Genomic DNA, 16,300 nt, shown 5'->3' on the forward strand with positions numbered 1-16,300 from the left:
ATCGCTATATTATCAAGGTCACGCTATCGCGTGAATCCTTGCCTTAGCGCCTGTTTTCTGAACGCCCAGCTTTGCATCTCTAATGAGATGCAAAGTGGGCGTTCCTTCCTGAAATAACAGGAGAAATGTCGCTAACCAACATTTCTCCAATTATCAAGGGAATAGCTAACAGGCATAGCGATAAGAAAAGTAGCGCTAACCATGGTTATGACTACTTTCCTTACTCCTGCTTTTCAACTGACTTAGCCATGATATCCTATGGAAGGTGGATATCATGATTAAGTCTGCCTTGCCCTATCAGCAAGCTTTCGCCAAACGTTGTGCGATTATCACTGGATTTCCAGCGATAATCGCACAGTTGGCAGCTTGCGTGTTGAATTTTATCGCTTTGGAGATAAGCGTTGCTGATAGCACGCTATCTCCGCAATAAAATTCAGCGTTGGCCGGCGATAATTATCCTCGCGCTAAGAGCGCTGAGCGGTAATTATCGCCTGACCTTGATAATATGCCCAGTAGTTTGCATTGTGAAATAGCTCAAGTACTACTAATTCGCTTTGTGCCATGATTAAAGTGTGAATGCATATATCCAGAAAGAGTTAGAGCCTCACATTTGAGACAATTGAGCTTGAAATGTGTATACCCAAACCAAAATCATTTTGCAGATTAAAAAAAAGCGAGGAGTTGCAGTACCGATACATTTTGAAAGCTTATTGTATTTTGAGAAATTGCTTTTTTTCTACAAAATAAAGTTTTTGATCTGGAGTCTATGTCTAAGATGTATAAAAATAAGGATAATGAGTAAACCTCTGGAACTAAATGCAGGTGAAATGTGAAACACCCAGTTGGCTATGCAGTCTTTGGGAATAGCTTATTATGGAATACAAGTCTCATTAGGGCTTCTTTTACTTCCTTGTTCCTTAGAGTGTAGATTAGTGGGTTCAGCAGAGGTGTGAGTACAGTGTATACCATAGACACCAGCTTGTTGGAGTTGAAGGAGTCTATTCTCCGTGGCCGGGCATATATAAATAGCGTGGTTCCATAAAATATTACAACAACTGTGAGGTGAGAGGCACAGGTTGAGAAGGCTTTGTAGCGCCCACTGGCAGTAGGCATTCGCAGTATAGTAACCACAATGCAAGCATAAGACACAATTGTAACAAAGAGTGGAACTAACAGAATAAAAAGTGCAAGGATGAAATCTACCAGTTCAGCCAGTGACATATCCGTGCAAGACAGGTTCAACAAAGGGGAGATGTCACAGAAAAAATGGTTGATGACATTGGAGTGGCAAAAGGTCAATCTAGAAATGTAGTAGACCTTCACCAAAGAGATCAGAAAGCCACTTATCCAGGATCCACCTGCCAGCTGCAGGCAGAGTCTCTCACTCATGATGGTGCTGTAATGGAGAGGCTTACAAATGGCTACAAATCGGTCCAAAGCCATGGATGCCAAGAGAACACACTCAGTACAAACCAGTGCAATAAAGAAATAGAGCTGCGTCATGCACCCCATGATGGAAATTCTCTTGTTCTCCACAAGGAGCATGGCAAGCAGCTTAGGTACAGTGACACTGATGTACCACATCTCCAGAAAGGCGAGGTGGCTCAGGAAGTAGTACATTGGTTTACGGAGCTTTGTATCCACTCTGATCATAGTTATGATGAGAACATTTTCCACTATTGTCAACATGTAAGCAAAAAGAAAGATCATAAACAGAAATATCTCCAGTTCTCTAGCGAAGGGGAAGCCCAACAAAATGAATTCTTTTATGCTGGTTTTGTTGCCCTCCTGCATCTCAAGTGATGTTTTCCAGACTATAAAGCAAAACAAGAGAATTAGAGAAATTAAACAAGTTCTAGAATATAGACATGGTATGATGCCCTGGGCTGACAAATCATAAAAACTTAAATGAATTTAGCGTACAGTTTGCATATTAAGATCAATTATCTCCAACCGCCACTTTAGAATTTTTCTAAGTAGTACAAAGGGATACTTTGCATTCAACTTAAAAAAGGTGCATGACTTGCATAATCTGGCATGCACCACATCTTTATTCCTCACTTGGAAAGTGGTACTCCCAGCATTGATAACACACATGAGTCCTGGACTGAATTGATACCTCCCATGGATTGTTTACCAGAAGGCGAAGCCCTAAAGTGATGTCACCCATGTACTCTGATCCAGAAGAGTTATCTCACACATTCCCTGATATGTATGGCCTTCAGGGATCAAAGCACAGTGACCCATCAACATATTCTACCATGCAATACACATGGAGTGATAGCATAGGTGATCTCAACATCCATATCCCAAAACTCTTACCACACTTACCTTTCAACTCGTCCCACCATGCATTGTGCAGAAAGCGATATAGTAAGAATTAACAACCATGTCGGGGTTGATAGAGTATCAAAAAACAAAAAGATGATAGGAGGAATGCTTGCAAACAGTCTAACCACTGGCAATTGCTCTGAGTAGTGCTCCAACCAATTGATCCTTGCCCACTGTGGATTCAAGCAAGCCTGGCTGAAGACGGCTGAAATGCCAGAAACCGGTCCTAGGAAGCTTGTTTCCGGTCCAGGGAAGGCATGGCTTGGCAGTTCGGGCTGGACTGTTCCCATGAGGCACAGGGTCAGACTGATTTGCATATGGCCATGTCTGAACTGGGGTGGCAGAGTGGGCTAAAGAACGGTGATGGATCAAACCCAGATCTGTTGACTGGGTGTGAGTGTTTGATTGGTTCTGATGCTCCGTCCAGCACCACCCCCTTTTGTACCGCTTTGTTCGCCATAAGTTGGCTGGGTATGCTCAGACGTGAGTCCCTTGCTCACTTTGCCACTGGATTCAAGCAAGCCTGGCTGAAGACGGCTGAAATGCCAGTAACCATTCATAGGAAGCTTGTTTCCGGTCCAGGGAAGGCATGGCTTGGCAGTTCGGGCTGGACTGTTCCTATGAAGCACAGGGTCAGACTGATTTGCATATGGCCATGTCTGAACTGGGGTGGCAGAGTGGGCTAAAGAACGGTGATGGATCAAACCCAGATCTGTTGACTGGGTGTGAGTGTTTGATTGGTTCTGATGCTCCATCCATCACCACCCCCTTTTGTACCGCTTTGTTCGCCTTAAGTTGGCAGGGTATGCTCAGACGTGAGTCCCTTGCTCACTTTGCCACTGGATTCAAGCAAGCCTGGCTGAAGATGGCTGAAATGCCAGAAACCAGTCCAAGGAAGCTTGTTTCCGGTCCAGGGAAGGCATGGCTTGGCAATTCGGGCTGGACTGTTCCTATGAGGCACAGGGTCAGACTGATTTACATATGGCCATGTCTGAACTGGGGTGGCAGAGTGGGCTAAAGAACGGTGATGGATCAAACCCAGATCTGTTGACTGGGTGTAAGTGTTTGATTGGTTCTGATGCTCCGTCCATCACCACCCCCTTTTGTACCACTGTGCCATTCTGGATAGAGGTCTGTAGTATTCAAACGGTAAGGACCCTACTGCTCTTAGGAACAGTACACTCCAAACTGCCATTTGGGCCCCCCTCCAGAAAGGCAAACCAGTAACTGGTTTCAGTCTGATTAGGTCTCAGGCACTTGCAGATTCATAATGCTCATATTATGCAGTAGGGTGCATCCTGTTTTATTCTGTGTGCATAAACAGTGACATTGGTGCTGCTCTGTAGAAAGGAAAGTAGCATGCAGTGTTACAGCATGTGAAACACTCTTTGATCTATTTCGTAGCAGACCTGATTGGGGTCAATCAGGGGGCTGGACTGGTAATTTCAGGAGTGGATGGGGCCACATGCTGGATGAATGTAGGGAGGCTTCAAGACAAAGAGAGGCTTTTTTGCATTTTCTATTACTCAATTCAAACCTGCAGCAGCTTTCAGTCAGGCAACAACAACTGCAATGTATGGAAACTGAAAAAGGTATGAGATTATCCTGGGGAACTATGGGCAGCCCTTCAGCTAATGCAAAATAAAGGGACATACATAGTTAATCGTACTCCATTCAGCCATTAATCTTCTAATAACAATACATTAAAAAAGAGCACAAGCACAGTAATTTTATCCTAGCATCGATCTTAGCTACTACTTTGTCCTCAATTATTTGTTATTAAGCACGGTGAAACTTGTTCCATGCCTATTTCTTCATCATAATGCTTACAGGAGCATGGCCTAGCACCACTAGAGATGGCTGCTCACTGTTGAAGCTCTTTTCCTTGACCGCCATGATATCCATTTCACAAGCTTCAGAGGTAACTTTGGTAAAAAATGCACAGCAAACTAAGCATTTCTTCTGAAGATAAACACAATGAATTAAGCTTCAATTGAAGGCGTACATGACTCCATGCTCTTGGTTTGATCACCTCACTCGTCACACTACATTAACTATAATTCGCCACTCTACCATGCACTGTGTTCTAACAAAACATTTCATTTTAGATGTCAAAAGTAATGTTATGAATGCTGAGTTCAAATTCTATATGATATGTAATAATGAAGGGTCTATCTAACGAGTGCATGGTGAATGGGCAGTTATAGCTAATGTAGTGTGGTGAGTGATGTGACAAGACTGTACAGAGGTGCCAGACTTAACACAATTTGAAGATGGTGCATCAATTATAAATTTAAGTTATGACTATGACTCGTTTGAAAGCGGTGCATACATTTTTAATATATGTTATAACTATAACTTTACTATTTCTATTGTTTTTGTAGTTTAAGTTGGGTTTCTACACAAAGAAGATACTAACCTTAGTTTTTTCATGGATTTTCACTGGGTTTTAATACATAACAAAATTAAAATCGTATAGTTTATTGTTGTTGAGTGTACTGTTATAAAGTGGAGCGTGGTACAGTACAGTGGAGGACAGTGTCATAAAGTGTACTTTCGTACTGTATAGTGTTGTTAAGTAGAGTAGAGTGCAATGTGGTAAACTGGGGTGGCGTAGACTGAAGTGGCATAGACTGGAGTGGCATAGAGTAGCACAGAGTGGAGAAGCATAGAGTGAAGTGGGGTATAGTACAGTGGCATAATGTGGAGTGGCATACAATGAAGTGGTGTACAATGAATTAGCGTATAGTAGCGTGGTATACAGGAGTATGGCATAGATTGAAGTGGTATAACAGAGTAGAGTGTGGTATAGTGGATTTGCGTACAGTGGAATAGTGTAGAGGGATTGGCATACAGTGTAGTGGTACACAGTGAAGTGTTATGGACTGAAGTGTCAGTGGCATACAGTGCAATAGTGTATACTGGATTGGCATAGTGTGCAGTGGCATAGAGTGGAGTGTGGCAGTGTGGAGTGGCATACAGTGGAATAACGTTTAGTGGGGTGGCTAGAGGGGTAGTGAAATAGAAAGGAGTGGCATATGGTGGAATGGTGTACAGCAGAATAGCGTACTCTGGAGTGGGTAGAGTGGAGTGGCATAGAGTGGAAGAGCATAGAGTGCAGTATCAAAGAGTGGGGTAGCATACAGTGGAGTGGCGTAGAGTGGAGTAGCATACAGTGGAGTTGTTTAGAATGAAATATCATTGAGTTTAGTGGCGTTCACTCTAGTGACGTACAGGGAGTGGCATTTGGTGGAGTAGCAAAACTTGCAGTGTCTAAGAGTGGAGCTGTGTGGATCTTAGAAGCATAGAGTGTACTGACGTACTGTACAGCGCGTGTAGTGGTGTGGCGTTGAATGTAGTGTTGTACAGTGTAATTGCAAAGTCTGGATTTTTGTAGAATGGAGTGTCATATACTGCAGAGGAGTACAATGGAGTGGCATAGAGTGGAGTAGTGTATGGTGGAATAGCATAGAGTGTAGTTGTGTACACTGAAGTGGAGCAGGGTGGAATGACATAGAGTAGAATAGTGTGGAGTGTACTGTCATAGAGTAGAGTTGCCTACAGTGAATATTGTCCAGTGGAGTAGCATACATTTAAGGGGTGTACAGTGCAGTGATGTAAACTGGAGTGTCATAGAATAGAGTAGTGGAGTGGTGTAGAGTGGATTAGCATAGAGGGGGTTGGCATAGAGTGGAGTGGCATAGAGTAGAGAGGCGTAGAGTGGAATATGTCAATTGAAACAGATGTAGTGTGAATGGATGTAAATGTTATGAGGCAGTAATGTACATTATAAGGGATAAATATTTTTTTTTTTTAAACTGAGTTATATATTGTGCCTCTGTATACTGTGGTAAGTTTGTGGTGTAACGCAGTACATGGGGATGAGAAGTCAGTATGTGATTGGCTAATGGCTGTGTTTACCAAACTTATTTAAGTGGTAAGATGTAGAGAATTGTATTTATATATATATTGTTTATAGCAATCTAGGGAGAACTGCGTATAGTGTGGTAATCTGTACATATCAACTCGCTACTCTGTAGACTTTTTTGTGCATACTTAAATATGTTAAAAAAGAAACTTGAATTTAGTACACAATATTTATAAATTATAGTGTATTACAATGCATTTTTAATTTGTTAACTTTTTAATGTATTTATTTTTCGGTACTGCGGTACTTCTGAGATAGTACAGATGTACTCTGTGTTTCTTTTTAATATATAAAAACTTATAAATATTTTTCCCTACTTATTACCAATTTACTAAAGTGGTAATCGGTAGAAGAAATATAACAAACCTAATAATTACCTTGATCTGAAGGCGTAACGCAGAACTTAGTCAAACTGTACCTGAAAACAACATGGCTGTCTTTAACTTTTATAAAGGCAGTCATTAGCCAATTACCTAATGACTTGTTATTGCTATGAACCATGGTACTGCTGCGAAATAACACAAAAGTTCACAAAATACAGCAACAACAGATATCACTAAGTTAAAATGTCTTATAACTTAAAAAATACTTATCCTACTAACCTGTACTGCTGAAAAGGATCATCTGTGCACCAGAATGTCTAGACCTGCTAAATTTCATGTAAATCCGTTCATATGTTTTTGCACTTCCAATAAAAAATACAATTATTTGTAAAATGCATTGGAGTGCCGGTGTGTTTTGGGGCCCTCTTCTTCTTTGTACCCTCTTGACCATACACCACGAAACTTTTGATCCTCCACCAATATAATGGGTGCAAGCTGTCTGCAAAGTTTCATGGGGATTCATCAAACAGGTGCAAAGTTTTTAAGGGGCAAAAATCCGAGGAATTCCTGTCTTTGAGTAACCCTAACTATAAATACAGAATGGCTAACGCCACTCTGTAATACAATTATATGAAAACATTGTAATTGCTTTATCTATTTTACCACTCCTTTACAACAAAAATTATGAACATATTGTGGACACACTTGCCCTCTGGTGCAAAAAGGGGAATCCTGTGGGAAAGGTTGAATCTTTGGGGTGTTGGAGATGTTTTTAGTCTAAAATATTTAATTGTCTGCTTAGCAGTTCATTTAACAACATCGTGGACTGTAACATTTCTTTTGCTTTACCTGCAACTGTTTAGCTTTTCTTTGCATTACACGCTAATGGTGGCAGTGTAGTCCTACCGCACCTCCTCATTTTCCCTGCTCCAGTGCTTGACTGGGGGTGAGGGTGCTTCCTCTCTGCTCGGCTCTCCCCAGAGCTACTAAGAATAAGCCTATGGCGGTTGAGAAGCGTAATGTACAAAGGCACCTGCTGCTTCCTACTTTTAAAGCGTTTTACTTTATTCTTTTGAAAAATCAAGTGTTTTACTTGGTGAATTTGCATAGGGGAATCTCCTGCGGTGGAAGGTTGAATCTTTGCAGTGTTGGGGAATGTTTTATATCTATTATTTTTAGCTGTCTGCTTAGCAGTTTATTTAACAACATGCAAATGTTTAGCGTGGCAGTGTAGTCCTACGGCGCCTTCCCATTTTCCCCACTCCATTGATTGGCTGGGGGTGGGGCTGCTTGCTCTCCACTCAGATCTCCCCACAGCTACCTAAGATGAGCCTGTGGCAGACCAGTGCCATGGGAGCACCACTGGCCCACCTAAGCGAAGCCCGGCAGCATCCCGGAAGCAGGCAGCCACTATGCCTGGCTCCAGCAAAACCCCAGAGTTAGCCTGAAGTATTCAGTTCAGTTCAGTAAATTTTCATTTTGATGATTAAAAACCATCATAAAAATACATAGTACATAGTACAAATCATCAAAATCATCAATAACATACATTTCTGAACCGTACAATGTTAAAAACAAGATTAAAAAAGACATTCAATACAGTCTGAGTCAGCCCCTGGTATTTCTTAATTTAACGGCAAATTTCAAAAAACCTCAAAATAGAGCATAAAGTGTGTGTGTCAGTTGCTCTCTGCAAGAATGATAGGGCAGGTTTAGCGTGACGTAGTTTTGACTCTTTTAAAATATTTACAAGGAATCTACAACGGGGGGTACGATAAAAGGAACATAATAGTACAAAATGAAGGGTGTCCTGCGGAGACCTATTGTCGCAGCCGCAGGCACCCTTCTGTTCAATTGTTATGGTAAAACCAGATGGGTAAGCTAAAATGTTAGGTAACAAATTGAGCCTAAAACGACACATTAAAAATCTATCTTGCTGATTATAAATTAAAAATAAATATGGTTCCATGCCCTCTCCGTTACTGACTAGAGAGTGTGATGTTACAGATGTTTTAATAGAGTCAAGTTGTTTCCTGCTCGAATCATATTTGCCCAATAACATTTTCTGAATCCGATTTTTGCAGAATGGGTCAATCAGTGATGGTTCTGTGAAAAGTATTTGATGATCTATAGCCCCTAGAGTTTCTTTAACATATTTAAGCCAGGGAATTTGAAGCCATCTATCTCTCTGGAGACAATCTTTGATTATTTGTCTGCTAAGCTCCGCTTCTGGGTTTACCCAGATTCGGAGCCAGGACAGAATAGGTCTTACTTTTATCTGGTCTGTAATATATGGGATGCCAAGTTCCGTATGTACAATCGCTGCTGAGATGCAATGCGGTATCTTTAGCATCTTACGTAGGAATCTGTCTTCCTCTACTTGCAGCAGGTGTGCGTCCCTAAAACCCCACACCTCTGAAGTTTTCAAAACAACAGCTCCTCGCTCTTAATACAGCTATTAACTGCTCCAACTCACTACTCAGTGCTGAGACTGACTCCTCCCCAGCTGGCACACCATGAACTTTGGTGGTTGTCACTCCCTCTTCAAGGCACAGGTGACAACACCTCCCTCAACCATAATAAACTCTCCATTAAAGCCTCGTTAGTCAATGCTCGATCTCTTCAGAAGCACGCAGTCAGTGTTTATGATCCTCTCAGTGATGGGAGGCCCTATGTTCTGTTCATTACTGGTACCTCGCTGTTGGCCTCCTCCAAGCCTATGCTGGAAACTGCTGTTTCCGGTGGATACAAAATTGAGAACCGTGACCACATTATTGGCAAAGGCATGGGGATTGCCATTATTATTAAGGACACTTGCTCCTGTACTATTCTCCTTGGCTTCGGCCTCATATTGAATGCCCAGCAGTCGTTCAGAGGCCTTCTGATTTAAAGGCCTCCTGGTCCAGCCAGTCCCATCCTTGAATCCATCAATGAAGCGGTGTTGCAGGTCTTACTGCACTGCTCACACTGTATTATACTTGGTGATTTTAATATCCACTCGGGCACCCCCACCTACAAGGATATGCTTAGCCTGAAGGACATTATAGCCCCTCTTGGCCTCGCTCAATGCCCCGCTACTCACATAGCGGGGCATATTATTGGCTTAATCTTCTTCAATAAGACTTTAAGTGCTTCTGTCCCCCACCCTCTTCCCTAGAGTGACCACTACCTAATCCACATTGGGTGGCATAGGACTCCACAATGCAGCCGAGATACCACCTCTACTTTAAAACAAAAAAAAATGTTTTTCCAAGATCTCCCAAGACAGTTGATTAAACACCTTAGAAAATCTCTGTCTAATTTGTATGGGTCACTTGAGTCAGACACCCTGGTTTCGACAACTGGGTTTGGTCTGTGGTAGAACAGCTAGCCCCTCTCTCTCTCGAGTGACACAACAGGTCCTCTTGCCCCTAGTTTAATGAATCCCTCAGGCAGGCAAAAACTAATTGCAAAAAGGAAGAAAAAGCCTGGCGTATTAACTATAGCCTGGAGGAAAAAGGGAAATATAAATCTGCTCTCAAAACCTACACTAGGTTAATCTATTCCACTTTAGAAAACTGTTGTGAGGGATGGCTTTATAAAGAAGACAAAAACTCAACTACATTTTTAAGATCGGAAAACAATTCCTTGATCTGGCAAGATGCCACCTCATCAAAGATCACTCAGCTAAGTGGTGTGAACAGCTGTTTTCTTCTGCAAGAATACAATTGTTGAAATTCAAAATAGCTTTACCGCAACGGGGCCCATAGTCCGTAGTTCTCTCCCCCAGACACCATTACTGACACACTGTCTTGTTTTGATCCAATTTCGATTTAGAATTTACGTCTTGCCATTTTAAATCTCAGGTCAGCTCCCCCTCTGCCCCCTACCCCCTTCTGTTCTTGCAAAGGGAGTGGATGCTATCAATACGGTGCTGCTCTCCCTACTAAACAAGTCTCTGTCCTCTGGGACAGTCCTCTCTAACTGGAAACAGGCTAAGTTTCTGCCTCATCTGAAAAAAATGACAAAAACCCCAATATCCCTAGCAATGATATACCTATCTCCTTGCTGCCAGCCCCATCCAAAATTGTGGAAATGTTTGTTAATCAACAGCTATCCGACTACTTAGAATACAACAGGCTCCTTCACCCCAGTCAATCTGGCTTTGCACCAAAATGCAGCACAGAAACTGCTCTTTTTGAAGTATTTGAAGTGATTAAATGTACTCTCGATGCTGGTGGAAAAGCAGTCTTGGTACTGCTCGACCTGTCGGCTGCTTTCGACACGGTACCACACTTCAGACTGCTTGCACATTTCCACAACATTGGCATTGAAGGCACAGCATTTAACCCCTTCGATGCGCATGACGGAGCGGCTCCGTCATGGCCCCGCCTGCGCAATAGAACCTTCAGCACAGCGCGGTAATCCGCGCTGAAGGGGTTAAATGGCTGAAATCCTTTCTTAAGGACAGATATCAAGAGTAAGCCTGGGCGGTGAACTCAGCTCCGCTTGCGCAGTTTGCCGAGTTTTCCTCACTCCCCGTCACGTGGAGCTCGCATAGCTGAGCGGAGTTTTTTCCTCCCTTGCGTTGTTAAGGTCAAATTGGTCACCTACTGGCAAGATTTTTACTCAATCGCAGTCGGCAATGTCAAGTTGGCGAGCGTGAACATGGAAAATCAACCTTCCAGTGAGATTTCTCAATGTGGGCAGTCAGATTTCTCATTGCGACCCCTTGCTTTGAGAAACCGTCTGCTCATGTTGAGAAAACTGACGCTAGAGTATAAAATCTTCTCGAGGGTCAAAAAGAAAGAAGCACCCGCTTGCGATGTGCATGCATGCAGCTGACCACCTTCATCGAAGAGAACTCCATCCTAGATGCCTCCCAGTCTGGCTTCCGCAGCAACCACAGCACCAAGACTGCCCTACTCGCCGCCACCGACGACATCCGCATGCTGCTAGACCAGGGACACACCACAGCCCTCATCCTTCTAGACCTCTATGCAGCCTTCAACACCGTCTCACATCGCACGCTAGCCACCAGACTCCACAATTCAGGAATACAGGGATCTACCCTCGACTGGATCTAATCCTTCCTCTCCAGCAGAACCCAGCGGATCAGACTCCCCCCTTCCTCTCCGACCCCACTGACATCAACTGCGGAGTACCCCAAGGATCATCACTCAGCCCGATGCTCTTCAACATCTACATGGCCCTCATCGCTGCCAGCATGGTTTCAGCATAGTATCTCACGCCGACGACACCCAGCTCATCCTCTCCCTCACCAAGAACCCAGAAGACACCAGACTCTGCTTCCAGGAAGGAATGAGAAACGTAGCAGCCTGGATGAAGGACAGCTGCCTAAAGCTCAACTCTGAGAAGACCGAGGTCCTCATCCTCAGACCTTGCACCTCCGCCTGGGACAGCACCTTGTGGCCCCCCGCCCACGGGAGCCCACCCACCCCGACAGACCATGCTCAGAACCTCGGCATAATCCTCAACTCCTACCTCTCCTGGAACTGCCAGACCAACGCTGTCGCATCCACCAGCTTGAACTGCCTCTGCATCCTCCGTATGACCTTCAAATGGATCCCCCCGACTGCAGAAAGACCGTCACCCACGCACTCATAATCAGCAGACTAGACTACGGCAATGACCTCTATGCCGGAATCAACAAAACTCTTCTACACAAACGCCAAACCATCCAGAACGCCGCAGCCAGGCTCGTCCTAGGGACACCACGGCATAAGCACATGACCCAACACCTACAAAGCCTCCACTGGCTCCCCGACGAGAAGACAGTCACCTTCAAACTCCTCACCCATGGCTACAAATCCCTCAACAACATCGGACCCAAATACCTCAACGACCGAGTATGTTTCCACGTACCCAAGAGGAACCTCCGCTCCGCTGACCTCACACTAGCAGAGGTCCCCCGCATCCGTAGAAACGGAACTGGCAGGAGAGCCTTCTCCTACATTGTAGCCAAGACCTGGAACGAGCTCCCGGTTAACATAAGATGCTCCCCGACCCTACACAGATTCAGGAAGGACCTCAAGACCTGGCTTTTCGACTGACCCGGATCTGCTCCCCCCCAGCGCCTTGAGACCCTCACAGGTGAGTAGCACGCTCTATAAACCCCTGATTCATGGTGCCGTTCGTGATGATTGCACAGTGTGGACAAACACCTGCCACTGAAAATCACAGTGAACGCCATTTATCTAACACACTCTGCCGCTTGTGGAGCTCAGCATAGCATGGTGGAGGTTTTTTTGCACTTCGCGGAGTTCCGCGTACCGCCGACTCTGCCCAGGCAAATCAAGAGGTTTAGTTGCCTCCTTTTCATTGGGTAAGAGCATTGTCTCGGTGGGACTGACCGAGGCTCGACCCTTAGTCCAACCTTGTTTTACATCTATATGACCATGCTAGCAGCACTGGTGGAGTCTTTTGGGGCAAAGATAATCTCTTACACTGATGATACACAGCTTCTGTTTCCCTTTAAGAAAGGTGATCCTATTGCACAAAACGCTATTAAACCAGTTTTCCAGTGGATGTATACCAATCAGCTTAAATGCAACTAGGCCTGGGCGGAGCTGACAGAGTTCCACTTGGCAGAATTCTGCGGCGTTACCCAAATATTCCACCAAAGTCAGCGGAATTCTGTGAGCAGGCAGAGTTCTGGGACTGGTTCAGATGGTGTCACTGGCTGGCGCTGCCGGGAATGAGCCACAAAACCTTTGTACAAAGCGTTATGAGAACCGTGCCTTATAGGAGCCCGAAGGGATTTAAATGCACAAGAAAAGACACCATTGAACTCCTATTCAGGAAATGCATAAGAAATCTTTCTTTCAGAGCCCTAGACTGACATGCAGTGGTTTTATGAAATGTACAAATGTTCCTGCTACTTGCCTACATGTCTACGTGCCACTGACAATAACTGTTTCTCATGTCATGCCTATTACCGATAATAAATAAAACAATGTGTTTCGATATAGTTCTTGCTGTCTTCTCACCATGAAAACAGGCCCTGCGGTCTCTCCCCTCTAGCGTGTCGCTGTTGCTCTGCTCCTGCCTCCCAGTTGATCGTCCACCTCCAACCCCTATTTAAAAGCAAGCCTTTCTGCACCCGTCTGCGACCTGACTGTGACCTGACCGTGACCAGCGCCAGGGACCCTGGTCCCCTGACCTATCGCTGCTACGACCCCAGCACTCTCCTCGCACTCAACCCCGGACGCAACAACAACTGCCAGCTCTCGACGCTGAGCAATACCCAAGGCCCGATCTCCTGCCAACACTGCAGCCACACCTTCACCCACCTCCAGACCCCAGCACCAACCCCCAACCCTCCAGATGCCAAGGCACACAAACCACTGAGCCGCATCCACCTCAACGTACGCTCTCTGCACAGACACGCCATCGAAATATGGGACCTCCTCAACACTCACACGACCGACGTTGCCTTCCTCACAGAGACCTGGACCAACGCCAGCTCCGCACCCGACATCGCAACCTCCATCCTCGACAGTTAAAAGATCCTGAAGAAAGACCGCCCCAACCGCCCAGAAGGAGGCCTCGCCATCTTCCACAAAAGCTCCTCTAATTGACAACCAACTCAGACAACGCCTCGCCCCCCATGGAACACATCCAAGTCAAGTCAAGATAGCTTTATTCGACAATTGTCATAAAAGCGTACAAAAATTCATATAAGTACAGAATAGACAAGACATATTAAAATAGTTTAAAACAATAAATAAAGGTATGTGCAGAAAGATTGACATTTCAGGGTCTAGGATGATTTACCCAGCCAGCATTTTACTCCTAATCACCCAAGCCCTTCCAAGAAATTTAGCAACGGAAATATAAATAAGTGGAATTTCAACAGAACGCAAAATTCGCACTGCCACCTTTGCATTCCTCGTGCCCAACTGTCGGCACATTGATTTTAACCAGGTCCGGCACGGAATTGCATAGGATGGACATTGAAACAAGAAATGGTTGACAGATTCAGTAGGTGCAGTACAGCCAGGGCAATTGAGCATATTATTCAAGGCCCATCTAGATGAAAACTCTCTTACTGGGAGACTGCCAACTCTGAATTGAAAATAGAGCTTCCTATCCAAAGGATTTGTAATGTCATCCCAAAAGGTTGCCAAGGAGGTCGTATCCTTGAAGTCAAAAAATACACCAGTTAATGAGAGCGGGGCTGTACTTCTATAAACTCGAGTAGCCACCATTTCCCAATACAGAGCCTTCAGTACTTGCTTAGGCGGGAAGCTAGTATTTAGTGGATCCTCCCACAAGGCTTTTAGGCCCAAGTCCTTAAGCGACTCATATATCCTACGGAGCCACTTTACTTTATGGAAGGTGTCCAATTTAATAATATCCATGAGACCAAGAGCAAAGAGCCTAAGTTCTGGAGTGACCCATAAGCGCCGCCAATACAATATAGGGCGAAACAAGGCAATTAATGCTATTGGTCTCATTCCTAAGTCGTAAAACAGAGGGCACAGGGGAGTACTCTGAGGTAGTTTGGTAAGATTTCGTAGAAATCTATTTTCAGAGGTTGACAGTTTGTGTAAATTATAAAATCCCCATAACTCAACTCCATAGAGCGCGGCACCAACCACTTTACCATTGTACACATGAAGTGCAGGGTCAATAGGTTTAGTCAGAGATTGGATGTGTTCTTTACTCAGCGCACCAGAGAGTTGAGAGTGTTTGAGGGTTGCCAGATCTACTTGCTTTTTCCATCCCAAATCATGTTGGATACAAATACCTAAGTATATAAAATCTTGAACCTGGTCCAATGGCAGATTGTTCATATATATTTTGCCTTTGAAAGATTTAGACTGGTTAAAAGTCATAAATTTTGATTTTAAAACATTTATTTCAAGCCCACGGACTAAACAGAAGTCCTCGAAAATACCTAAGGAGTTCTGTAAACCACTCGGGGTTTTAGCAATAATAAGACAATCGTCGGCAAACATTAAAATAGGAATTTTAGCACCTGCCAATGTGGGGGCGTCTACGTTTGCATCAATTAATAGTTTGGCCACATCGTTGATATACATGGAGAATAAGGTTGGCGCAAGAACACAGCCTTGCCTAACCCCCTTCTGGATAGGGAACTGACTAGTCACTTGACCTACACCACCCCACCTAATCTGTGCAAAATTGTCTACATGGAGTCTAGCAATTAGGGAAATTAGAACAGGTGGCATACCCATTTTATCTAAGACAGCCCATAGAGATGCCCGAGGGACAAGATCAAAGGCTGCCCTAAGATCAATAAAGGCAGCATATAGGCTGCCTCCCCCCAAGTAAACCACCTTCCAGTAAAGCATAGCAAAATGCAACACCTGATCAATGGTGCTTATTCTGGCCCTAAAACCTGCTTGTAAATGGGAGAGAATTGCATTTTCAGAAGCCCAATCCAACACTTTGTTCAAGATCAGCCTGCCTAAAATTTTTTACATGGTATCAATCAGGCTGATTGATCGATAATTTGCAGGGAGGGATTTGTCCCCTTTCTTGAACACCGAAATAATTTTGGCGCCTTTACAGGAAGTGGGAATCGGGGCACCTCTGGCAATCAAATTAGCTAAAATTAGGATATAGTTTCCCCAAGATTCGCTATTACACAGAAAGATATCAGCGGGGACTCCATCCATCCCAGGGGCCCTTCCTGGAACCAGAAGTTTTAGGGCGTTAGCAACATCACCCAAGGTAAAAGCTTCTTCCT

At 44.3% G+C, this 16,300-nt stretch overlaps 1 protein-coding gene across 1 annotated transcript; it reads right to left on the bottom strand.

Moving 5' to 3' along the window:
• Positions 1-846: 846 nt before the first annotated feature.
• On the bottom strand, positions 847-1,794 carry LOC146798425 (olfactory receptor 6B1-like). Its single transcript, XM_085627746.1, has one exon. It carries the CDS (start codon positions 1,792-1,794, stop codon positions 847-849), a length of 948 nt encoding a protein of 315 aa, XP_085483872.1.
• Between the last annotated feature and the right edge of the window lie 14,506 nt (positions 1,795-16,300).

This window comes from Triturus cristatus, chromosome 9 (genome assembly GCF_964204655.1).
Source record: "Triturus cristatus chromosome 9, aTriCri1.1, whole genome shotgun sequence".
NCBI lineage: Eukaryota > Metazoa > Chordata > Amphibia > Caudata > Salamandridae > Triturus > Triturus cristatus.

What these genes read in the sequence shown, in the direction of transcription:
- LOC146798425 (XM_085627746.1), bottom strand. Translation starts at nt 1,794, where the DNA reads ATGCAGGAGGGCAACAAAACCAGCATAAAAGAATTCATTTTGTTGGGC.